At 42.6% G+C, this 27859-nt stretch overlaps 1 protein-coding gene across 1 annotated transcript in view; it reads right to left on the reverse strand.

Annotated features, from left to right (window-relative positions):
- SH3BP5 (SH3 domain binding protein 5) overlaps nt 1-27859 on the reverse strand; it is a 92954-nt gene that overhangs the window by 43557 nt on the left and 21538 nt on the right. Inside the window, exon 2 of the mRNA XM_075827132.1 lies at nt 27381-27443. Within this exon, the coding sequence (XP_075683247.1) occupies nt 27381-27443 (63 nt within the window). The remainder of the gene's footprint in view (nt 1-27380; nt 27444-27859) is intronic.

Raw genomic sequence — 27859 nt, forward strand, 5'->3', positions numbered from 1 at the left:
TAAAGCCAAGATTAGTGGAGTGATAGTTGACCTTCTGGAAGTTTCTCCCATCTGCACACAGGTTCATTGGAGCTCAGCCAGATTGACCATTGGGTTCTTGGAAACTTCTCTTACCAAGGCCCTTCTCCTCCCATTACTTAGTTTGGTGGGGCAGCCAGCTCTAGGAAGACTACTGGTTGTTCCAAACTTCTTCCATTTAAAGAGGCTCTGTCACAATCTGCGTTTGCAAGATTCAATCTTTTGTGGAGCCCGTGGTACAACAGTACCTTCTATAAATCTCTTTGAGTAGGTTCTGTCTTATAATTATGCAATGTCATGCTTTGTTCGGTGTTCATCTCAATATGACGCCATGACCACGAGAGTACACGCATACTTAGATATTGACTGTACAATATAGCTTTACTGCACTACATGAACGGTTTTTCTGTTTGGTTTTTCTGTTATGTTCTTTACTGTCATTTCAATGAGATCAAATGATACAGTTTTACCTCTGCTCCATGGCAATGTCTATGACTCATTGTCCTGTATCTCCTGTATACTTAAAATATGTAAACTTTCATATGTTAAAAAATTCTCAATAAAAACTATTGAAACGAAAGAGGCTCTGTCACCAGATTATAAATGCCCTATCTCCTACATAATCTGATCGGCGCTGTATTGTAGATAACAGCAGTGGTTTGTATTTTGAAAAACTATCATTTTTGAGCAAGTTATGAGCTAGTTTAGATTTATGCTAATGAGTTTCTCAATGGACAACTGGGTGTTGTACAGAGGAGTGTATGACGCTGACCAATCAGCGTTGTACAGAGGAGTGTATGACGCTGACCAATCAGTGACTAATCAGTGTCATACACTTCTCATTGTTCCAGCCCAGCATGATCCACAGCACAGTGTGATTGTGCAGTGAAAGAAGTAAACACGCCCAGTTGCTAAAAACACAATACACGCCCATTTGGAAATAAGAGAAAACACGCCCAGTTGTCCATTAGAAAGGCTCATTTGCATAAATATAAAATTGCTCATAGCTTAGCCAAAAATGATCGTTTTTCAAAAAAAAAAAAAAAACTTTACTGTTATCTACATTGCAGCGCCGATCACATGAAATAGGAGATAGGGATTTGATAATCTGGTGACAGAGCCTCTAAGAATTATGGAGGCCACTGTGCTCTTGGTTTTTGCTCCGACACGCTCGGTCAGCTGTGAGACCTTATATAGACAGGGCTGTGTCTTTCCAAATTATGTCCTGAACTGAATTCACCACATCAAATTAATTTACCACAGGTGGACTAAATCAAGGTGTATACACATTTCAAAGATGATCTAGAGAGAAACGGGAGGCCCCCAGAACTAAAATTCAGGTGTAATAGCAAAGGGTCTGAATACTTAAAGAGGCTCTGTCACCAGATTTTGCAACCCCTATCTGCTATTGCAGCAGATAGGCGCTGCAATGTAGATTACAGTAACGTTTTTATTTTTAAAAAACGAGCATTTTTGGCCAAGTTATGACCATTTTTGTAATTATGCAAATGAGGCTTGCAAAAGTCCAAGTGGGTGTGTTTAAAAGTAAAAGTCCAAGTGGGCGTGTATTAGGTGCGTACATCGGGGCGTTTTTAATACTTTTACTAGCTGGGCGCTGTGAAGAGAAGTAACATCCTCTTCTCTTCAGAACGCCCAGCTTGTGACAGTGCAGATCTGTGACGTCACTCACAGGTCCTGCATCGTGACGGCCACATCGGCAGCAGAGGCTACAGTTGATTCTGCAGCAGCATCAGCGTTTGCAGGTAAGATCGACTTACCTGCAAACGCTGATGCTGCTGCAGAATCAGCTGTAGCCTCTGCTGCCGATGTGGCCGTCACGATGCAGGACCTGTGAGTGACGTCACAGATCTGCACTGTCACAAGCTGGGCGTTCTGAAGAGAAGAGGATGTTACTTCTCATCAGAGCGCCCAGCTAGTGAAAGTATTAAAAACGCCCCGATGTACGCACATAATACACACCCACTTGGACTTGTACTTTTAAACACACCCACTTGGACTTTTGCAAGCCTCATTTGCATAACTACAAAAATGGTCATAACTTGGCCAAAAATGCTCGTTTTTTTAAAATAAAAACGTTACTGTAATCTACATTGCAGCGCCTATCTGCTGCAATAGCAGATAGGGGTTGCAAAATCTGGTGACAGAGCCTCTTTAAGTCCATGCGAAATTGGATTTATTTTTTTTATGAATTTGCAACAATTTCTAAAATTCTGCTTTCACTTTGTCATTATGGAGTATTTAGTGCAGAATGATGGGGAAAAACAGAATTTTTTTTTACACCAATTCCAAATTCCATAAAAAGAATAATGACAAGACAACTGTCAAATTCATGTGTAAGTCATCAGGCTTATTTCTAACTCCACAAACCATCACCAGATGCTGGAAATTAGTATTCTCAATGCAGATTAAGGCTCCAAGCGTGTATCTGTGAATAACCATTACTTAATATCCTGCACTATAATTCTATAACTAAATGGTTTGTGTCTATAATATACACATATATATATATATATATATATATATACACACACACACACACACACACACGCACACACACACACACACATCAGCCATAACATTAAAACCACCTGCCTAGTATTGTGTAGGTCCACCCCTTGCCACCAAAACAGCTCTGATCCATCGAGGCATGGATTCCACAAGAACTCTGAAGGTGTCCTGTGGTATCTGGCACCAACACATTAGCAGCAGGTTCCTTAAGGCCCCATGCACACGACCGTGTTCGGTCCGTGATATACGGTCCGCATGTCGGCCGCATTTCCTGGACCGAACACAGTGCAGGGAGCCAGGCTCCTAGCATCGTACTCATCTATGACGCCAGGTGTGACTGCCTGTCCACGGAACTACTGTCCCGTACTGAAAACTTGATTACAGTACGAGACCGTTGTCTTGCAGCGCGACCTAGCATCATAGATAAGTATGATGCTAGGAGCCGGCTCCCTGCACTGTGTTTGGTCCGTGACATGCGGACCGAACACCGTCGTGTGCATGGGGCCTGAAATTGCGCGGTGGAGCCTCCATGGATTGGACTTGTTTTTCCAGCACATCCCACAGATGCTCAATTGAATTAAGATTTGCGTAATTTGGATGCCAAGTAAACACCTTTTTGTCATGTTCCTCAACCCTTCCTGAACAATTTTTGCAGTGTGGCAGGGTGCATTATACTGCTGAAAGAGCCCACGGCCATTAGGGAATAGCATTACCATGAGGGGATGTACCTGGTCTGCAATAATGTTTAGGTAGGTGGTCCTGGTGCCATCTCTTCTCCAGCTAAGCAACACAAATCATGCAGCCGGCCATTCACATGATGTAAAATAATGCATGATTCGTCAGATCAGGTCATCTTCTTCCATTGCTCCATTGCGCTTTTAGCAGTGGACAGGTGTCAGCCTGGGCACTCACCAGTCTGCGGTTACGGAACACTGCCAGAACATAGTGTGCCTCAACACCTTTCTATCATAGCCAGAATTAACTTTTTCAGAAATTTGTGCTATAGTAGCCCTTCAGTGGGATTGGACCGTGCTAGCCTTCGTTCCCCCGCAAGCATCAATGAGTCTTAGGCACCCATGTCCCAATCGCTGGTTCTCCAGTCTTTCTTCCTTGGACCACTTTTAACCGGTTAAGGACATGGCCAATTTTGGCCTTGAGGACCGAACAATTTTTTAAAATATTTCCCGCTTTGCATCCCGGCGCTTATAACTTTTTCATTTTTTCTCCGACGTAGCTGTATGAGACTTTGTTTTTTGCGGGACGAGTTGTAATTTATGTAGGTACCATTTTTTTGGTACATTTACATTATCGTTTAATTTCTATAAACCTTTATTTTGGCAAAAACGTAGAAAAAAAAAAACCAAAAAACAGTTTCGCTGCAGTTTTCTTTACACCATACACCAATCATGAAGAGCGTTATACATTTATTGTACAGGTTGTTACGGATGTGGCGATACCAAATATGCGTATATTATTTTATGTTTTGGAAAAAGTTTATTTATTGTAAAAAATCTGTATTGCTGTGTATTTTTTGTACAATTTTTTTTAATTTAACAAAACTTTTTTTTTTTTTAATTCATTCAACTTTTTTTTTAATCCCATAAAGGGATTTTTCATTTTGATTTTTGAACTTTAATGTACTGGCATATATCTACACAGTGTTCCAAATTATTATGCACATTGGATTTAAGTGTCATAAACATTTAATTATTTGTTTTTCAATTAAACTCATGGATGGTATTGTGTCTTAGGGCTCTTTGGATCATTGTAATCAATCTCAGACACCTGTGATAGTTTGCCAGGTGTGCCCAATCAAAGGAAAACTACTTGAGGACATTCCATATTATTAAGCAGGCCACAGGTTTCAAGGAATATGGGAAAGAAAAAGGATCTCCCTGCTGCCGAAAAGCGTGAAATAGTGCAATACTTTGGACAAGGTATGAAAACATTGGATATTTCAAGAAAACTTAAGCGTGATCATCGTACTGTGAAAAGATTTGTGGCTGATTCAGAGCAGACGGGTTCGTTCAGATAAAGGCATAATGAGGAAGGTTTCTGCCAGACAAATTAATAGGATTATTAGAGCAGCTGCTAAAATGCAATTGCAAAGCAGCAAACAGGTATTTGAAGCCGCTGGTGCCTCTGGAGTCCCGCGAACCTCAAGGTGTAGGATCCTACAGAGGTTTGCAAGTGTGCATAGAGCTATTATTCGGCCACCCCTAAACAATGCTCACAAGCAGAAACGGTTGCAGTGGGCTCAGAAATACATGAAGACTAATTTTCAAACCGTGTTGCTTACTGATGAGTGCTGTGCAACCCTGGATGGTCCAGATGGATGGAGTAGTGGATGGTTGGTGAATGGCCACCATGTCCCAACAAGGCTGCGACGTCAACAAGGAGGTGGCGGAGTCATGTTTTGGGCTGGAATCATGGGGAGAAAGCTGGTAGGCCCCTTTAGGGTCCCTGACGGTGTGAAAATTACCTCTGCAAAGTACGTAGAATTTATGACTGACCACTTTCTTCCGTGGTACAAAAAGAAGAGCCGTGCCTTCCATAGCAAAGTTATCTTCATGCATGACAATGCACCATCTCATGCTGCAAAGAATACCTCTGTCTCATTGGCTGCTATGGGCATAAAAGAAGAGAAACTCATGGTGTGGCCCCCATGCTCCCCTGACCTCAACCCTATTGAGAACCTTTGGAGCATCCTCAAGCAAAATATCTATGAGGGTGGTAGGCAGTTCACATCAAAACAGAAGCTCTGGGAGGCTATTCTGACATCCTGCAAAGATATTCAAGCAGAAACTGTCCAAATACTCACAAATTCAATGGATGCAAGAATTGTGAAGGTGATGTCAAAGAAGGGGTCCTATGTTAACATGCAACTTGGCCTGTTAAGTTTTTTTTGATTGAAAGAGCTTTTGATTTCTGTAAATATGACCTCCTGATGCTGCAAATGCAACAAATTACCATTTTAGTTCTCTTTACAACCTTTAAAATGTTTTGATCTCTGTTGTGCATAATAATTTGAAACAGTGCATTTTGAGTTTTTTACTTCTAAAAAAAAATCTGTTATCATTAGGAGATTTGTTCAATAAAATTTGCATTATACTCCAACGGTTGATGGCTTGAAGATTATACTGACTGTCATTTGCATCGACTATTTAGGAAAATCAGCGAAAAATAACATTTGCATAATAATTTGGAACGCGGTGTATATGCCAGTACATTAGCTTGTGTTCTGATTGTACACAGGCAGTTGTTAGGGCATACCTAAGTATGCCCTCTGTTAGCAAGAGCAGCAAGTCAATCACAAAGAGGAAGTCCCGCTCTAGAGGGCCATGCCCAATAATGTATTCATTTGAACGTCCAGCATGTAATGCTGAGTATCAGCTGCTGTAGGGCAAACTTATGAAACGTATAGCAGACTGTGGCTTTCCCAGGTGAGAGCCAGGAATTTCTGAAGCCAGTCCCACAGCGATCAGCCTATCACCTCGCCGGCTTCAATTTAACAAGGGTTTGTATTCATAACCTGACATTTTTATAGAGAAGTTGCAGACCGTAGGTCAAATTAAAGAATGGTTTTACAAATCCGCAAACATGGTCCTGCAACGTTCTTGATAAATCTGCGCCACTTCATCTAGTCGTATGATTGAGGCAGTGGTAGAGGATGACCTAGTACAAGCTACTTGTGAAGAAACCACAGATAAGATGAGGTAAAGAAGTAACACATTCCCCTGCAGCCTCTGTTAGGGGGGATTCACACGAGCGTGTATTCGGTCCGTGCGGGCCGCGTGGTTTTCACGCGCCACGCACAGACCAATACAAGTCTATGGGGCAGTACAGACAGTCCGTGCTTTTTGCGCAGCGTTAGTCAGCTGCGCAAAAAGCGCGACAGGTTCAATATCTCCGCGTATTTTGCGCATCACGAACCCATTGAAGTCAATGGGTGCGTGAAAACCACGCAGGTCGCACGGAAGCACTTCCGTGCGAACCGACTGAAACAGCGCACCACGTGCTTTTCTGTTTCCAAACATCCAAATGGAGTGTCTTTGAGATGAGCAAACCCGGACAATCGAAGCGAACTTCACCGGGTTCGGCCGAACTCGTTTTGGCCGAACCCGTCAAAAAAATTTCCGGTACGCGACGTCCGGAGATAGTCACTGTCCAGGGTGCTGAAAGAGTTAAACTGTTTCAGCACCATGGACAGTGACTTCCGATCCCAATATACATGAACCTGTAAAAAAAAACGAAGTTCTGACTTACCGATAACTCCCGGCTTCTTCCTCCAGTCTGACCTCCCGGGATGACAATTCAGTCCAAGTGACATCTCCAGCCAATCACAGGCCAAGCACAGGCTGCAGGGGTCACATGGACTGCCGCGTCATCCAGGGAGGTGGGGCCCGATGTCAAGAGAGGCGCATCACCAAGGACGCGTCACCAAGGCAACGGCCGGGAAGTTCTCGGTAAGTACGAACTTTTTCTTTTTTTTTTAACAGGTTGCTGTATTGTGTTCGGCATTCACTGTCGAGGGTGCTGAAAGAGTTACTGCAGATCAGTTAGCTCTTTCAGCACCTTGGACAGTGACGGGCGTCGACTAGCCTCATCTCTATGATGGCGGCTGCGCGAAAATCACGCAGCCGCGCATCATACACGGATGACACACGCAGCTGTCAAATGTTTTTTGCGCGCGCAAAACGCTGCTTTGTTTGCGCGCGCAAAAACGCAACGTCCGTCTGTATCTGCCCTTAATGTTAGGAAATCTCCTGAGTCTTCCAAATATCTGTATAGTGTTTAACAGTAAGTAGAAGGCAAGGAGGAGGTGGATGCAGCTGCAGAATCTCTCCCTCAGTGTGCGTCTGTGAGAATCATGTCATGAGAAGGGAGCAGGGTACATCTGATTGGCTCAGAACACACATTACATCTCTTACATCACACCACAGAGCAAGAACAGAGAGAGAAAATGTACATTTATCGAAACCAGCAGATGTAAGGAATAAAGACCCAGAATATGCATGTTACACACACATAGTGGGATTTTAGGCACGGACACTTCCCCCAAAGTTTTCAGTTTGGTGGTTTCCATATCTCTGAGCTATGTTAACACGAATAGTTCCTTTTACTTCATTGGAACTGCAGTGAGAAAATGAGAAAAAGCAGCAGGTTAAGGCCTTATTCACACGAACGTGTTTTACGTTCGGGATACGCACGTGAAAATCACACACGTCGCACTGACCTATGTTAGTGAATGGGGCCGTTCAGACAGTCCGTGATTTTCACGCAGCGTATGTCCGCTGTGTAAAACTCACGACATGTCCTATACTTGGCAGTTTTTCGCGCATCACGCTCCCATTGAAGTCAATGCGTGCGTGAAAATCGCGCACGACACACGGAAGCACTTCCGTGTGACGCGCGTGATTCGCGCAACAGTAGATAAAGAAATGAAGGAAAAAATAAAAGCACTTCCTTCATTTCTTTTTTTAAACATCAAAATCACGCAGCCACCACTGATAACACCCAGAAGTGCAACACGCGCAAAACGCTGTGTTTTTTGCGCGTGCCGAACACGCTCGTGTGAATCCGGCCTAATAGGAATGGAGGCAGATTGAAAAAAAACTAAAGTCCACATCAGTTGTAAAGCTCAGGATAAAAAATAAAATAAAATAATCCTTAGGCCAAGATAAGACGTGACAGAACTGCAGCGGATTTGCGGTGCGGATTTCACACCGCTAATCCATGGCAATGTAGGAGTATAGTACATGTGAACGGGGTTTTCTAAATCCCCATCACGTGAAAAAACTTGGCACCGAAATAGGAGCATACTGAATTCTTTCAAATCTAGACATTGCTCATTATTTACAATGTATAGGGTGAAATCATAAGTAAATCCGCAGCACAATCCATGACAAAATCCACATGTAACAAATGCATCGGGCTTACAGGGCCCAAGCCCTGGATTTTTGGCCAGGAGCCCCGGATCCCTGGGCAACTGCAACATAATGGCGTAGCTATAGGGGGTCGCAGCAGTCGCAATAGCGTCCGGGCCCCCCCATCTATAAAAAGTTACTATAGTAACTGGGGCCTATGTAATAAAATACACTGGCCGCTGTTACTATAGTACTAACAATTTACTTTAACCTCCTCGTTCCCGAGCGCAGCGGAGGACCTGACGTCTTCCCGTGTCATGACGCTGTGCTCCGCGCACAACGTGGCGACGCTTGATGGCATCAGGACAGCCGCTGCACCCGGAGCCGAAGATGTCCTGACACCTAGTGTGATCCTGCGTGCGGAGCCCTGTATCTAAGCCTATCACATGGTAGGCGTAGATACATGGCCCATGTGTAATCCTGTCTGATGAGCCCTGTATCTAAGCCTACCATAGTAGGCTTAGATACAGGGCCCCAGCAGACAAACATGTGGTAGGCTTAGATACAGAGTCCAACAGACAGTATCACACATGGGCCTTCTATCCAAGGCTACCATATAGGTTACTAGTGGGGTTTGTTTGTGTTTGTGCTTTTTTGCAGATTCGGATGTTGGACTACGTCGGATTCGAGGACTACTTTCGATAACTGCTTTTTTTATTTTCAATAAGATAGTTAATGAGGGTTGTGTAGTTTTTTTTTTAATTCCAATAAAATATTTTTTCTAGGTCTTTGGATTTTTTTTAAACTTTATTACTACCGCCTTCATAATGGCCAATAGCTCATTGACAGCATCCATTACGAAGGCAAGGCTTAGTGTTAGCTGGTGAAAAGTCTAACACTAACCACCGGTACACACCACCACCAGGAAGAGTCGGGTACGATCCAGTACCCAACGATCTGTAGTGATGGCCGGGAACTGGGACGGCCGCAAGCCGGTATTATTAGACTGGGAGAACCCAGAAACAGTGGGCCTAACCCCCATGCTAATGCCAGCCTGCTGCTGCTTTGTTGTAGCTGACTGGTTATGAAAAAACGGGGGGGGGGGGGGAAGAGACCCCACATAAACAAAAAAAACATTTTTATTTTTTTTTAAATAACCAGCCAGATACAACCCAGCAGCAGCAGGCTAGCATTACCAGGGTGGGAAGGCCCACTGTTTTTGGACTTTTCCAGCCTAATAATACCAGCCTGCAGCCACCCCTGTACCCAACCATCGCTACAGATGGTCGGGTACTGGATTTCACCCGGCTCTTCCCAATACCCCTGGCGGCGGTGGGTACCGGGGTAATAATGGAGGTTAGACTTTTCACCGGGTAACATTAAGCCTCACCTTACTAATGGATGCTGTCAATCAGCCAGCAGCCATTACCAAGATGGTAGTAATAAATTTTTATAATATACAAGGCCATAGAAAAAATATTTTATTGAAATAAAACACCACACAACCCTTGTTAACCATTTTATCGAGAATTTAAAAAAAACGCAGTCATCGAAATAGTCCTCGAATCAGTCAGACATAGTCCAACAACCAAACCTGTAAAAAAAACAAAAACACAAAAAAATTTTTTTAAACACATAAGCAAACCAATTATTATACTTGCCTTTTCTGGGTCCAGTGCTGGAGCAGCAATGTGAGCGAGCTGGGCGATAGATTAGGATATCTAGACTAGGCTAATTAGGAGAGCTAGATTAGGATAAATAGATTAGGATAATTAGGAGAGATAGATTAGGATAATATAGATCAGGGGTCTCAAGCACGCGGCCCCTGGGGCTGTCATCTGCGGCCCGCGGGACACAGAGCCGCTAGTACAGCCTCTGCTCCGGAACTCTGGAATTCCCTGACATCACTGTACACATATGGACAGCGATGTCTGGGGGCTTCCCCAGAGCCAGAGTCCCGGGCAGAGCGCTAGTATCGGCTCTGCTCCGGGACTCGGGGAAAGCCTCTGACATCGCTGTCCATACATCGACAGTGATGTCAGGGGCTTCCTCAGAGCAGGAGTCCCAGTGATGTCAGGAACACAGCTGGAGTCCCAGGAAGAGCCTACTAGAACTCTGCCCTGGACTTTCAGCTATGGGCTTGTCCCTGACACCCATGTCCATATATATAGACAGTGATGTCAGGAGCAGAGCTAGAATCCCAGGCAGAGTGCTAGACGCAGCTAGCCTATACTAGTGCTCTGCTCCGGGACACCGGCTCTGGGGTTGCCCCTGATATCACATTCCGGTCCAGGAGGATCCCCCGACGTCACTGTGTATGGACAGTGACATCAGGGGCTCCAACAGTAGAAGAATCCCCAGCCAAAGCGTCAGCAACGCTCTGGCTGGGGATTCCACTGCTAGAGGGAGCCCCAATGGAGCTATCTATTTGGGAGGGGGGGGTGTGGCAGCATCCACAGAGGGCATGGTGGCAGCATCCACAGAGGTGTGTGTCTGCCAAACACTGCCAACTGAGCCGCCGGACTGCATTTAGCAACACTTAAACTGGAAAATTGGATTGTTGAAATAAGCAAGTGGAGAATTCGCTCAAATTTTAAACCTAGCAGTATTATTATAGTAATGTAGTATTATTATAGTAATATAGTGTTATAGTAGATCAAATAACTAATTGAATAACAATAATTTTGTATTGTATCAAATTTGAAAGTAATGCGGCCCGACAACTTCCCATTTTTTCTATATGTGGCCCACTTACCCGGCCGAGTTTGAGACCGATGGGATAGATACGATGGGATAGATACATATTTTTATTTTATTTTTTGGGGGGGGTGGGTAAACATAGACCCTTGCAACGCCCCTGACTCCAACGATCTTTTTATTTAACATAGGTTTGACATACATTCCTCAACATACTTTACGTAGTTTAGCCAATCCATTTGACAATATCGTCTTCTTAAAATAATCTCTCTCTGTATTAAGTCTGATTCTCCAGTACACTGAAAAGCTCCAGACTATATATTATTTTCTGATTTGTTTTAACTTCATCCTTGGTTCCTAAATGAATAACCTTTGTGTGTTTATTTTTCCCGTCCACAACATATCTACTTGTACTTGTTCAGAGTAAGAGCCCTTGGCATAGTGTCGGCCATCTGTAAGCGGTGGTCCTCTAAATCACTTCATTAGTCTCGTTCACAATAGGTGTAGAGCCGAGAAGCGAGGAAAACCAAAGACTAATTCTACTGCTATAAATAGTAATAACAGTACCGTGGGGTGTGATCTAGCTTAAACAAATCATTGGGAAAGTACCATCAAAATTATAAAATAAATACTTCTCCTTTCACTATGAATAAACTGATATTACCATACACTTAACCCTAAAAACACTGGTAAACAACCATCAGTATAACAACTACTTCGAAGACAAAATAGATATATTAGCAGAGATTCTTAAAACTGGTGCAAAGGAAAGTTGCTCAAAGCAACCAATCAGATGTTAGCTTTCATTTTTCAGGGACCCTTTTGATCGGGAAGTTTTGGACAACTGCTTCGCTTTTCCTTTTACACCAATTTTAATACAGCAACCTCCAAGAAGTATTTTTTCCCGTAAATACAGCCCCCTGGGCTCCAAATTTAATTTGAACTAATTTTTAATGAAAACACTTAAAATACATATCATTAATGTAGTAAAAGTACAGCTCCACTTCTTACCAAGTTTTAGGAAATTGCTTAGAAAACTTTTCGAAGGCATATATTAACAGATAAAAATTGTGAGGAATTAATACAGAAAGTATAATGAAAAATGGTGTAACATTATGCAAAAAATAAAAAAGTTGATTTGTTGAAACTGCAAAACCCTTTTATGAACTCCCCACCGTATTTTTCATCTGCAATTACAGACCCATTCATTTCTATGGGCTACAGACACCTTCCCGTATTTTTACGGATGGGTGTCCGTGCCATAGAAATTATAAAACATGTCCTCTTTGTCCGTAATTAAGGCACGGACTCCCCATAGAAGTTTATGGGCGCTTCCGTAATTCCGGATGTGCTTCAGTACCCATCCGTAATTCCGGAAGCGTTGCTATGCGACGCCAGGGAATTACCCAAGATTCCTCAGAATTTTTTTTTAATATCCGTAAATACGGATGCATTACGGACACCGATCCATATATGCAGATTATTTACTGATGACTATAAATGATTACGGATCCGTGTATACAGACAGTATTTACGGATGGATGAAATCCACGGACGTGTGCATGGGGCCTAAAATTGGTGGCTCTTCAAACTAAAGAGTTCCTTCCTACAGTAGTCGTTGCCAGGTCAATATCAGGTAGTTAGAGTATAACTAAGGGTCTACTTCAAAATACGGATGAAATACAGATGACCAATACGGATAGTTTTTTTCTTTACATTTTGTTCCATTTAGTTTCTTTATTGTATCCGTCTGTTCTGTATTTTGTAATAATCCTCCCACAAAAAATGGAACCAATACAGAAAAAAAACCTGATAATTTAACAATTTATATATTGTTATTGTAATGTTGCTGAAAAATTGAACAAATACGCACGTGAACTATGCAAAAATACAAAATGCGTTTTTAATTTTAACCCATTGGCTTCTATGGGCTAAAATTGCTACCAATACGGATCCATTGGAACATGATGCATATTGGAAAAAAAATAAAATAAATGGAAACGTGAAAAATAAACATTTATAAAATGTATTGGCACTGTTATATAAATGGAAAAAAAAAAAAAGCAATACAGGTCAGAAATACAGAAGTGTTAATAAGCCTTAGGACTGATTGTATTTGAAGAATTTGCTATAAAATGGATTTCGGACTGCAGAACCAAAAATCAGTAAACAAAGAATAATTTTCAGAGTAATGCCTTATTCACACGACAGGGTCCCACCCGAGCCCGAGTGTCGGCCGATAAAATCGGCCATTTTTCCCGGCCGGTGTGCATTAGTTTTGCATCCGTTCCGGGCCGGGCAAATCTGGACAGTGACATCAGGGGCAACTCCTGAAGGAGAATCCCCATGTGTTCGGGGATTCCGCTTCAGGAGTTTCCCCTGATGTCACTGCCCAGATATGGACAGAGACATCAAGCGCTCTGTCCAGGAGCGGAATCCCCGAAAACACAGGGATTCCGCTCCTTCGGAGAGCTAAAGTGGGGCAGCACATAGAGCAGGGAGATACCTCCCTGCTCTGCTATAATGGCGTCGCTACAGCAGTAGCAGCAGCAGCTGCTATCGAAGGTGTCGCCGGGCCAGGGCGCTTTTAAAACAAGCAGGGGAAGGGAGCCAGCGCAGTGCTCCCTTCCACCTGCTGTACACCCCGGCCCTGCCACACAGTGTATCTCCAGCGTAGAGCCATTCGTCCGAATGGCATCAACTCCTCCTCACATGCACTCTGCGCTGTGAGGAGGGAGCGAGCGACGGAATACATGGCCATCACTCGGGACACATTCCGATGATGGCCGTGTATTACCCAGCCCCATAGACTTCTATGGGAGCCGGGCAAACGGACGAAAATAGGACATGTCACATTTTTTGACGGCCAGGTTTCCTGGGCCGTCAAAAAAATCGGTCGTGTGAATAGCCCCATTAGGGGTCTATTGTTCCTACAGCAGCCGGGTGACGGCCGTTTTATGAACAGCCGTCACCCGGCCGGGAAACCCTGTCGTGTGAATAAGGACTAAGGCCCCATGCACACGAACGTGCTTTTGCGGCCGCAATTCCCCCGAAAATCCACGGGAGAATTGCGGCCCCATTAATTTATATCTTCCCATGCACACGACCGTGGTTTCCACAGTCCGTGCATGGCCCAGGAGCCTGGACTGCAGAAAGAACGGACATGTCTTATAACGGCCGTGTTCTGCAGTCCAGGCTCATAGAAAATAATGGATGCGGGCAGGTGCACGGCCCGCGATTTGCAGACACTCCGCTGCTGGCCGACCTGAAAATCAAGGCCGTGCACATGGCTACCAACGCGTGCATGAGGCCTAAGGGTATGTTCACACGGAGTGTTTTCAGACGTTTTTCGGGCCGAAAAAGTCCAGAAAAATCGGAAGCAGAACACCTACAAACATCTGCCCATTGATTTAAAAAAACGGCTCTCTATACAGACGGTGAAAAGGGCCGCGAAAAAGAAGTGCATGTCACTTTTTCAGCCGTTTTTCATAGACTCTATACAAAAACAGCTTCAAGAATGCAGCGAAAAACGCGACTGATTAAAAAAAATCTGAAAATCAGGAGCTGTTTTCCCTTTAAAACAGCTCCGTATTTTCAGCCGTTTTTTATTTTGTGTGTACACGTACCCGAAGGCACACTTGTATAGTAAAATACTGAAATGCTGTAGGAAACAGAAATGCATATAACGGAGTTTTATTTCTGTCATTTCATCTGGGCATAGGCAGCTGTAGCGTATTTGTCCTTTGTACCAACTGACATAATTAAAGGGTAACCTAGAAATGGTTGGTCGATTTCCTCATTTACCTACGAACCAACTTCTAACCTAATAATTAGCTTGACTGAAACAAGTTAAAGAATAAATGATAGGCCAATTATCATGTGAAGGAAAAAACAAAAAGTACTGAGATCATCTGGAAGGGACATCAGATGAACGTAAGGCATCCAAAATATCACAGCCATAAACATCAACTGAAATTAATTATATTGACCATTTCACAAGCCTTACCGCAGATTTAAGGAGCATCAGCTGTGGGTTTTACATGTGAGGCCGCACTAAGGGTAAGGACACACGAGCAGTGGGTGCGGACTGCAAAATTAATAGTTAATGGCTGCAAAATTTTGTAGGTAATACCACAATTTCCCCCGCAAGTCCTCGCAGACATTAAAAATCAATTTGTATTCCGCGTCTACAGCACAGGCGTAGTTTTTGGCTGCATGAGGCCGCCGATACGCATGTCCTCACCCTAAGTATTTTTCAATAGGGTAAAAATATACTCTTAGCATTTTTAAAAAGTCAAAGACAAAATTTATACGGTGGCAATTTGAGGCATGTGTTGTTAAAAATTCCCTGCACTTTGGATATAGATGTGCCTATTTACCATAATAAAAGTAAATTCAAGGTATTATAGGAACCCCTACCTCAAACATTTATGTGATATACAGTGGAGGAAATAAGTATTTGATCCCTTGCTGATTTTGTAAGTTTGCCCACTGTCAAAGTCATGAACAGTCTAGAATTTTTAGGCTAGGTTAATTTTACCAGTGAGAGATAGATTATATAAAAAAAATAAAAAAATAAAATCACATAGTCAAAATTATATATATTTATTTGCATTGTGCACAGAGAAATAAGTATTTGATCCCCTACCAACCATTAAGAGTTCAACCTCCTCCAGACCAGTTACACGCTCCAAATCAACTTGGTGCCTGCATTAAAGACAGCTGTCATCTGTATAAAAGACTCCTGTCCACAGACTCAATTAATCAGTCTGACTAACCTCTACAACATGGGCAAGACCAAAGAGCTTTCTAAGGATGTCAGGGACAAGATCATAGACCTGCACAAGGCTGGAATGGGCTACAAAACCATAAGTAAGACGCTGGGTGAGAAGGAGACAACTGTTGGTGCAATAGTAAGAAAATGGAAGACATACAAAATGACTGTCAATCGACATCGATCTGGGGCTCCATGCAAAATCTCACCTCGTGGGGTATCCTTGATCCGGAGGAAGGTGAGAGCTCAGCCGAAAACTACACGGGGGGAACTTGTTAATGATCTCAGGGCAGCTGGGACCACAGTCACCAAGAAAACCATTGGTAACACATTATGCCGTAATGGATTAAAATCCTGCAGTGCCCGCAAGGTCCCCCTGCCCAAGAAGGCACATGTACAGGCCCGTCTGAAGTTTGCAAATGAACATCTGGATGATTCTGAGAGTGATTGGGAGAAGGTGCTGTGGTCAGGTGAGACTAAAATTGAGCTCTTTGGCATTAACTCTACTCGCCGTGTTTGGAGGAAGAGAAATGCTGCCTATGACCCAAAGAACACCATCCCCACTGTCAAGCATGGAGGTGAAAACATTATGTTTTTGGGGTGTTTCTCTGCTAAGGGCACAGGACTACTTCACCGCATCAATGGGAGAATGGATGGAGCCATGTACCGTCAAATCCTGAGTGACAACCTCCTTCCCTCCACCAGGACATTAAAAATGGCTCGTGGCTGGGTCTTCCAGCACGACAATGACCCGAAACATACAGCCAAGGCAACAAAAGAGTGGCTCAAAAAGAAGCACATTAAGGTCATGGAGTGGCCTAGCCAGTCTCCAGACCTTAATCCCATCGAAAACGTATGGAGGGAGCTGAAGATCCGAGTTGCCAAGCGACAGCCTCGAAATCTTAATGATTTACAGATGATCTGCAAAGAGGAGTGGGCCAAAATTCCATCTAACATGTGTGCAAACCTCATCATCAACTACAAAAAAACGTCTGAGTGCTTTGCTTGCCAACAAGGGTTTTGCCACCAAGTATTAAGTCTTGTTTGCCAAAGGGATCAAATACTTATTTCTCTGTGCACAATGCAAATAAATATATATAATTTTGACAATGGGATTCTTTTTTTTTTTTTTTTTTATATAATCTCTCACTGGTAAAATTAACCTAGCCTAAAAATTCTAGACTGTTCATGTCTTTGACAGTGGGCAAACTTACAAAATCAGCAAGGGATCAAATACTTATTTCCTTCACTGTACAAGAGAGATACATAGGAGTCTTTGGATGGAATACTCCTTTAATTATAGCTTTTCAAACCAAAGTAGTATGATCCACAAAGGTAACCGTCATGAAAAGACGAGCAGCTTGCTGCGACTCACATGTAAGGGTATGTTCACACGGCCTATTTTTAGACGTAATTCAGGCTTTTTACGCCTCTAATTACGCCTGAAAGGACGGCTCCATTACGCCTGCAAACATCTGCCCATTGCTTGCAATGGGTTTTACGATGTTCTGTTCAGATGAGGTGTAATTTATGCGTCGCTGTCAAAAGACGGCGCATAAAAAGACGCCTGCGTCAAAGAAGTGCATGTCACTTCTTTGGACGTTTTTGGAGACGTTTTTCATTGACTCCATTGAAAAACAGCTCCAATTACGTCTGTAATGGACGCCGCGAAAAACGTGAGTACTTGCAAAAACGTCTGAAATTTAGGAGCTGTTTGCGCCTGAAAACAGCTCCGTAATTTCAGACGTAATTTGTTAAGACGTGTAAACATACCCCAACTCTCGACTCAGAGCACCATCCACTAGTAGAATAAACCTAGATGTCACTAGTTTGGCGACCGGCAGCTTAAGATCCTCTCTCACGTCCAAACGCAAATTACCCCCCACGCCACTATTGGGGCTATAACCCACAAAGCAGTATGTCCAGATCCCTAATCAGGTTAATTCTCCCAAACAGAACATTATCCTCAGCACCCACAAGCAAAGTTAGTCTTCCCTCACGCTGTACATTGAACCCCAAAAAGACAAGTCCCCTAAGCATCAGATCACCTGCCCCCAGTGCTGGTCCACCCTCAAAGTAGCAAATCACATCCCCACAAGGCTAATGCCCAGATATCTCTCCCTGTGTATCCAAAAGCAGCACATGGACCCCCTCTCCAGACAGCATATTCAACCGCAGGATAAAAAAAAAAAAAACAACCGATGGCAGCAGCAACTCTCGGATATGGAAGCTTACTTCGAAAACTAAATAAAAGAGGTCCTTGCATAGAAGGGGCGCTAGCCACTACCCTAGTAACAGTCTGCGCAGGGACCGCAGCAATTGACGTTACCAGCACAACCACTTAGTGGCTGACTGGCAGTGACGTCTATTGCTGCTGCCCAGCTGTCGCAAAGCTCTTGTGTACTAAAATGCATGTGATTGATTTTAACGTGTGCCAAAGCCTTTACAGCCATCAATAGCGTTGGCACCTTTTCCACCCAAAAATACCAGTTCAGTGGGTTTGCACTAGCAGATTTTGTGCGCTTATTTTTAATGATTTTGTGAAAAACGCAACAAAAAAAACACTATAATACCGACATGTGTAAATACACCCAACCATGGGTAAAAAGTGCGTGTGGTTTTGTAGGCATTGCTTAACATGGAGTGTAATATGCCACTTAGACAATGAATAACTAACTGTCTGTATCCTCCAACCTCTGCTCTTGACAGGGGCCCCCCAGAGCAGTATTGCTTGGGGGACACACGATGGTACAGGCATATTTAAATTTAATTTTTACTATTGTATTGTCGATAATTAAATTTTGTTTTAGGTGGTTTGTTCTGGTTTCCCCTCCCCCCTCTTATTTCAGTTGGTACTTACCTGTTGGCTTATGGAAGTTTCTGATAATCTGCCCATCACCAGGAGTCTGCACCTGATTGGTAGCTGTAGATAACGGCGGGAAAGATGTTGAAGTTCGATAATCTGCCCGGCACCAGGATTTGATTTTAATTGGCAGCTCAGATTATATAAATATATATAAATCCACGGTTTCGGAGGTTCGGTGCCAGTTCCTGAGCGTTCCAGTGACCACCCGCCCTCCCCAATAATTTTATTTCTCCCTTATTGTCGCAATTTTTTATTAGAGGTTTTTTTTGTCTCCCAGCTATTGCTGGATGGACTGATTTATTAAAATGTTTTTGTTTATATGTGGTTTTTATTATATCGGTTTTAAATTATTTTGGTTTTTAAAGTATTTATAATTATTGATCATCTTTGGTAACCCTTAATAAAAACATTGCAGCCTTTTTTATCCACATATCTGTTTTCTGTGTCTTATTTGGGTTAATTTTAGTTCATTGAATTGTGCCTTGTACTTTCATGATCCTTGGGGCACTTGTTACTGCCGGCAAAAACATACCAGCTGGGCTGGTGGCAGCCCCAGGCGTCAACAACACCTGTAGAGGAATTATTGCAACCTCTGTTTTCAATACCATCTATATGCAGGCAACACTGAAATCTCTCTGCTCCAAACCTAGACGCCCTTATAACTCGTACCCCTGACTGTCAGCCATCTACTCCTTTAAAGAGGCTCTGTCACCAGATTTTGCAACCCCTATCTGCTATTGCAGCAGATAGGCGCTGCAATGTAGATTACAGTAACGTTTTTATTTTTAAAAAACGAGCATTTTTGGCCAAGTTATGACCATTTTTGTAGTTATGCAAATGAGGCTTGCAAAAGTCCAAGTGGGTGTGTTTAAAAGTAAAAGTCCAAGTGGGCGTGTATTATGTGCGTACATCGGGGCGTTTTTAATACTTTTACTAGCTGGGCGTTCTGATGAGAAGTATCATCCACTTCTCTTCAGAACGCCCAGCTTCTGCCAGATCACGCTGTGACGTCACTCACAGGTCCTGCATCGTGTCAGACGAGCGAGGACACCGGTACCAGAGGCTTCAGTTGATTCTGCAGCAGCATCGGCGTTAGCAGGTAAGTCGATGTAGCTAATTACCTGCAAACGCTGATGCTGCTGCAGAATCAACTGTAGCCTCTGGTGCCGATGTGTCCTCGCTCGTCCGACACGATGCAGGACCTGTGAGTGACGACACAGCGTGATCTCTCGAGAACACGCTGTGTGTCTGCACTGCCAGAAGCTGGGCGTTGTGAAGAGAAGTGGATGATACTTCTCATCAGAACGCCCAGCTAATAAAAGTATTAAAAACGCCCCGATGTACGCACATAATACACGCCCAGTTGTACTTTTACTTTTAAACACACCCACTTGGACTTTTGCAAGCCTCATTTGCATAACTACAAAAATGGTCATAACTTGGCCAAAAATGCTCGTTTTTTAAAAATAAAAACGTTACTGTAATCTACATTGCAGCGCCTATCTGCTGCAATAGCAGATAGGGGTTGCAAAATCTGGTGACAGAGCCTCTTTAAGTCTTCCCTTTTCCTGAAACTAAACATGGACAATACTGAGCTTGGCATCTCCTCCCCCATCACACATTAACTTCCACACCCAAATATCCTTATCTGTTAGCACCCTACTATACCTCTCTACACAAGTGCATTGCCGTCCTCATCTGACCTTACAAAGCCCGATCAAACTTTCCTCCGTCTTAGGGTATGTTCACACGGCCTATTTACGGACGTAATTCGGGCGTTTTTGCCCCGAATTACGTCTGAAAATAGCGCCTCAATAGCGCTGACAAACATCTGCCCATTGAAAGCAATGGGCAGACGTTTGTCTGTTCACACGAGGCGTATATTTACGCGCCGCTGTCAAATGACGGCGCGTAAATAGACGCCCGCGTCAAAGAAGTGACCTGTCACTTCTTTGGCCGTAATTGGAGCCGTTATTCATTGACTCCAATGAATAGCAGCGCTAATTACGGCCGTAATGGACGCGGCGTTCAAGCGCCTGCACATGCCGGTACGGCTGAAATTACGGGGATGTGAACATACCCTTATGTCTTCTCTAATTCTCAGATTCCACCCCACACACAACTCCGCTCTGCCAATGACAACCTTCCGTCTACCACTCTATTCCCCCCAACCAATATTCCTGCCCCCACCTGAGCTGCTTACTCCATTCCCTGACCTCTTGTATCTATTCCTTATAAATTGTAAGCTGCTATGGGCAAGGCTTTTACCTAATGTATCTTGTGAACAATGGTTTTTATTTGTCTGTATCACATGGCCTTCCGTGATTGTTATAGTGTTTTACAGCCCCAATTTAAGTAAAGCTCTATGGAAGTTGACGGCACTAAAATAATAATTTAAAATATTTTATATGACTAGAATTACAGTTGTGAAATACTAGATGTTTATCATCCATGCAACACTTAGAGGCTCTGAAACCAAATCTCGTTTAGCTCCGTAATCTCGCGAGATTTCGTTTCACTTGCCGGAATCTCACAAAAAAGATTCAGAAGTGTCAGGATTCTGAGTACACATGACGTCCAGGCTGGATGGTCATGTGTATTCATTATCAGGACACTGTAGTAATGTTAGGGTTTGTGTATGTTGCTGCACATAGTGATATAACTATATCGCTAGTGCAGTGTAAATGAATGGAGAGGAGTGCATGATGGCGATTGGTCAGCGTCATGCACTCCCCTGTACAACGCCCACTTGGTCGGAAGTAAAAGTACGCCCACTTGGGCATTAAGAAAGCTCATTAGCATAAACCAAAATCGCTCCTAACGTTGTGAAAATAGATAGTTTTTTTTAAATAAAAAGCATTACTGTCACCTACATTACAGCGCCGATCTCCTTATATAGGAGATAGGGCACTTATAATGTGGTGACAGAGCCTCTTTAAAGGAAATCAGTCAGCAGTTTTGAGGCCTCAAAACTGTTGAAAGAGCGATATAAGTGAGGGGCATCATAACCACACCTTTTTTTCTTAGTCATGCAATGTTTGGTTCCCCGGGTGGGGTGGTTACAAGTGCCACTCTCTGCTCCAACTGACGTTTAGGTTATAGCGGCCAATCAGGAGGCCGCTACAGTCATCACTCAGAGCAGAGGGGCGGGGCTAATAGTACACAGCGCAGGAGCACTTGCACATCAAATCCCGCCCTAGTGGCACTTGCGATCGGCGCGCAGGTGGAATTCAACATTTTCTCTGTCATGCGAGACAAAGTGTGTTTACAATGCCCTACCCCTCCCCCTTATTGCCCTGTCAGCAGTTATGAGGCCTAAAAACTGCTGGCAGATTTCCTTTAACCCTTTCCCAGTGCAGCCATTTTTCGGATTTTCACTTTTGGTTTTTCCTCCCCACGTTCCAAAAGCCATAACTCTTATTTTTCCATCAATATTGGTGTATGAGGGCCTGTTTTTTGCGGGACGACTAGTAGATTTTCACAGCACCCTTTTTTGTACCATATAATGTAGTGGGAAACGAGAAAAATATATATATATATATATATATATATATATATGTGGGGTAGAACTGGAAAAAAACAGCGATTCCTCAACCTTTTGGGTGGTTTTGTTTTTACGGCGTTCACCGTACGGTAAAAACAGCACGTTAACATTATTCTGCGGGTCAATACGATTACTGTGATACTAAATTTATATCGTTTTCTTTACGTTTTACTACTTTTACAAGGAAAAAACTGTTAAAAATAAAATTTTAGTTTCGTCGCCACATTCTGAGAGCCATAACGTTTTATTTTTCTGTTGATTTAGCCGTGTGAGGGCTTATTTTTGTGGGGCGAGCTGCAGTTTATATTGGTATCATTTTGGGGTACGTGACACTTTTTGATTACTTTTTTATTTCATTTTTTGTGGGAGAAGGGACCAAAAAACAGCAATTCTGGTGTTTTTTTACGACGTTCACCGTGCGGACTAAATGATATATTGTAATAGTTCTGACTTTTACGGACGCGTCGATACCAGTTATGTTAGCTTTTTAATTTTTTTACATTGGGAAAATGGGGTTTTTTGAGCTTTTAATTATTATTATTTGTTAAAAAAAAGTTACTGTTTTTTATTTGTGCGCCTAGGGGACTTTAACCAGCGATCATTAGATCGCTTGCAAGATATACTGCAATACTAATGTATTGCAGTATATGGCGCTTCTGACAGTCTCCTATGAAGCCCTGCCGGAGGCAGAGCTTCATAGGAGATGCAAAGATGGCGGACCTGGGGGACTTAGTCAGGCCCCCAGGCAGCCGTGCCAACCAACGGCTCCCCCCGATCTCGCCGCGTGGGGGGGGGGGCATTACAGGGGGCCGCCCCTCTGTTTTTAGTAATTTAAATGGCGCGATCGCTATTGAAAGCGGCATTTAACGGGTTAAACAAGCGGGATCGCGCTCGAACGGGATCCAGCTGTAACACACAGCCGACACACTCGCTCTATGGAGCCGTCTCAGCCAGTGAGCCCGCTCCAAATTCCCCTATCCGGCGTGCGGGTTATGCAAAAACACATTATATATATATATATATATATATATATATATATATATCTCAAATAAAAAAAATATATATATATAAGTAAATATTAAAGAGAAAATTTGTGGCCACAATACAATTCTAAAAAAAAAGGAAAAATAGAGCAGCTCTAATAAAAGTGAAGAGGGGTAAAATCACTGAAGTGGATTTGTCCAGAGCTTAGTTATTATTGACAAAAAAAAATAAAAGTGGGTAAAAAAAAACATGAATGAGAACTAGAACTAATCAATTCATTATCACCTTTTTCTGGAAAGAGACACTTTCGTCACCTATTACACAAAGCCTTACGTGACATTCCCTGTGACTGTCCTACAGAACACAATGTCTTGAGGAACATTAATTATTGAATATCAAATGCTATTTTGTCCTTCGTGGTTGGTTGTACCTGCTCACTGCATGACCTTTCACGAAAACGGACAGCAACTTAGAAAAATCGCTTGAGGTATATACATTGACCTGAACACTAGCAAAATATTAATAGAAAAGTCAAACAAGCATTTATTCTAGTTAAACAGTCCAGCAGTTATGGGGAAAAAAAATTGAGTGGTTACAAAGGCTGACCAGAATTTAACAGGACTATCCACCCTTTTTGGTCATAAAATCACAATGAATGTCATATAAAGGGGTGAGGATCACTTTCGAGACCCCCTCTCTATGAGCCAGAACCAGATTGCATGAGACGAGATATTTTTTTGTACAAGCGCCAGCAGGGGACATACAGAACAGAAATAGTTTAGAATCCTTAGGTCATCTAGCGAAAAGCAGTTTTAGTTCCAGTGGAAAATTTCTCTTGAGCCAGCATAGAAGTAAATAAAAACTTGGCTCTGCAAGTCATTTTTTCATTGGTTCGCTGCCCATTCGCACTTCTATAACAAGGTTGACTATTTAAAATCATACAGGCTTTATTGGGCAAAAATCTTAGAGGGCACAAGTAATGAGAAGCGCACTTTAAGTTGGGGCAACTAGATAATAGATAACAGTTATATTTGGGCAGTTAGATGGCATAATGGTGCAGCATGAGAGAGCCATGTCATTCAGCGCCACCAAGAGGCTCATGACTAGTGTACTACAATACGATGGGATGATCTCACAGATTGTTATACAAGTTACCAGAGCTCAGTATTGTAACAAAACAAGAACCGGTGTAAGCATCACATAATTAGGAAAGATTTTCAGCCTCTGGAAAAAAGATGGTTCACATTCAGTGACTGCAAGCAAAGCTCTTAAAAACCTTGATAAAAAAAACCCTGGTACATTGAATGACTTTTATAGATCGTTTAAATAAATTGTATTTGCTGGAATTGGAGAAACCCCTTTGGGACCGGTCACCTCTCCTGACATGAAATAACAATCCTGGAACATGTTTTCTTAGAACTCTGCGTTGTGCTGTCCATCTGTTACTCCTCCTGGAAATACATGGACAACTGCGTGTTACCATTCCCTTTGTCAAAGAGCCGCGTCCCTACACACTCTCACTCGGTCAGCATTGATTTGACAAGATCAGTCTGTGTAGGGACATCACCAACTGGTAACACCCAGTAGTCAATTTATTCATAGAAGGAATAACAGAGGAATGGCACAACATAGAGTTCTAAGAAAAGATGCTCCAGAATTGTTTTGAGGGAGATTAATATTATTTAATAAAAAAAGACATGTTAGGAGAGGTGACAGGTCTTCTTTAAAGATGTTCACTTCTATCCGCACAGATAAAGGTGAAAAACCTGGTTGCTCTTTGATATAAGTAGTCAGAACTTGCACCGTCGCAAATCTAAAGCTCTGGTTACATCACCTTTCAGTCTTACGATTGTTTTTTTGTTGTATAGAAAATCGTAGTGGAATACAGTTTTCTACGTAAAGCAGACTTGCAAAAAAAAAAACGAAAAAAAAAATTGCACAGTAGACTTTTTAAACATTATTATGGGAACCAATGGGTGACATATGGGGGGGGGGGGGACGAACAAAGTGTATACAGTGGATATAAAAAGTCAACACACCCCTGTTAAAATGTCAGGTTTTTGTAATGTTACAAAGTCAGTCCAAGATGAATATTTCAAAACTTATTCCGCCTTTAATGTGTCACCTATAATTTGTACAATTGAATTGAAAAACAAACTGAAATCTTTTAGGGTGGAAAAATGAAAAACATAAGTAATGAGGTTGCATAAATATGCACACCCTTAAACTAATACTTTGTTGAATTACCCTTTGACTTTATGACAGCATTCAGTCTTTTTGGGTAGAAGTCTATCAGCATGGCACATCTTGACTTGGCAATTGTTGCCCACTCTTCCTTGCAAAGGCACTCCAAATCTGTCAGATTGTGAGGGCATCTCCTGTGCACAGCCTTCTTCAGGTCACCCCACAGATTTTCAATGGGATTCTGGTCTGGGCTCTGGCTGGGCCATTCCAAAACTTTGATCTTCTTCTGGTGAAGCCATTCTTTTGATTTGGAGGTATGCTTTGGGTCGTTGTCGTGCTGAAAAGTGAAATTCCTCTCCATCTTCAGATTTTTAGCAGAGGCCTGCAGGGTTTGTGCCAATATTGCCTGATATTCGGAACTGTTCATAATTCCCTCCACTTTGACTACAGCCCCAGTTCCAGCTGCAGAAAAACAGTCCCAAAGCATAATGCTGCCTCCACCATGCTTCACTGTGGATATGTGTTCTTTTGGTGATGTGCGGTGTTGGCTTTGTGACAAACATACCTTTTGGAATTATGGCAAAAAAGTTCAACCTTCATCTCATCAGACCGTAACACATTTTCCCACATGCTTTTGGCAGACTTGATATAGGTCTTTGCAAAACATAGCCGGGCTTGGATGTTTTTCTTTGTTAGAAAAGGATTCCTGCCACCCTACCCCACAGCCCAAACATTAAGAAAATGTGAGATTGTCATCACATGCACTACACAACCAGTACTTGCCAGAACATCCTGCAGCTCCTTTAATGTTTCTGTAGGCCTCTTAGCATCCCCCCTGGGACAATTTTTGTCTGGTCTTTTCAATAAAGTTTTGAGGGACGTCCAGTTCTTGGTAATCTCACTGTTGTGCCAAATGTAATCCACTTCTTGATATCTGTGTTCACTGTGTTTCATGGTATATCGAATGCCTTGGAAATTCTTTGGTACCCTTCTCCTGACTGCTGCCTTTCAACAATTAGATCCATTTGATGTGTTGCAAGCGCTTTACGGACCATGGCTTTTGCTTTCACATGCAACAAAGAAAATGTCAGGAAAATCCTAATAGAGCCACTGAACTTTATATGGGGTTACTCAGAATAATTTTTTTTAAAAATGGCAGCTGTGTACTGACCACTATTTAACATGAGTTTAAATGTGATTGGCTAATTCTGAACACAACCACATCCCCAATTATAAGAGGGTGTTCACACTTATGCAACCAATTTATTTTTTTATTTTTTCCCCCTCTAAATGATTTCAGTTTGTTTTTCAATAGAATTCTACAGATTATGGGTCACATTAAATGTGGGAAAAGTTCTGCAATTATTCATCTTGTACTGACTTTGCAACATGACAGAAACGTGGCATTTTAACAGGGGTGTGTAGACTTTTTATATCCACTGTATGTGAAACCCTTCCGTCAGAGGTTTACGCCGGGTTATACTACCGGCATATACGTTTGGAGGAATGCTCAGACGTGATGTGAACAGAGCCTTAGAGAGACCAGGTAAACCTACCTTCATCAATAAATGTAAACTTTCCCTTTGACTCACCTCTTTTCACTAACCATTTATAAGCCTAAACAACATCCAATCCCACTTTCTACAGTGAACTTCAGTATTCAACCAGAACAGTTTTTCACATACAGCTGAGAGTAAGAACGTTGAGTCAGTAAATCGATTTGTTTAACAATAGAAATACAACTACTTCGCAACAGAAATACTCTTTCACCACAATACAGGAAATACCGTGCTGAGCAGCACATTGTTGAGAGCTGGGGAAATAAAATTGTGACGGATTTCTGTTCATGTTTTATTATGACTAGTTCTAAAACCGGTATATATGACTGTACGGATATGGACACAAGTCTGGGCATACCTCAAGTTCGATTTCCCTCCGGTTGATGTCATCAGTTGACTGATTGAGCTTCTCCAACTCTCCCTGGATTAAAAAAAAAAAGAAAAAGAAACAAAATTGAATAATTTTTTTTTATATATAAAATGGATAGAAGGAGGTAAAGATATGCTCCTATAAATAACAGACATAAAATGTGTTTTTCATACATAAAAAGACTAGTCATTTTAATAAAATAGGAAAAAGCCATGTTGCAGGGCTAACCAAGACAGGACATTAAGGCCTCATGCACACGACCGTGTTTATTGTGGCCGCAATTCCCCCGAAAATCCACGGGAGAATTGCGGCCCCATTCTTTTCTATGGGGCCGTGCACACGACCGTAGTTTTTGCGGTCCGTGCACGGCCCGGGAGCCCGGACCGCAGAAAGAACGGGCATGTCTTATTACGGCCCGGTTCTGCGGTCCGGACTCATTGAAAACAATGGCCGCGGCCATGTGCATG

The sequence above is a fragment of the Rhinoderma darwinii genome, chromosome 5 (assembly GCF_050947455.1).
Source record: "Rhinoderma darwinii isolate aRhiDar2 chromosome 5, aRhiDar2.hap1, whole genome shotgun sequence".
Classification (NCBI taxonomy): domain Eukaryota; kingdom Metazoa; phylum Chordata; class Amphibia; order Anura; family Rhinodermatidae; genus Rhinoderma; species Rhinoderma darwinii.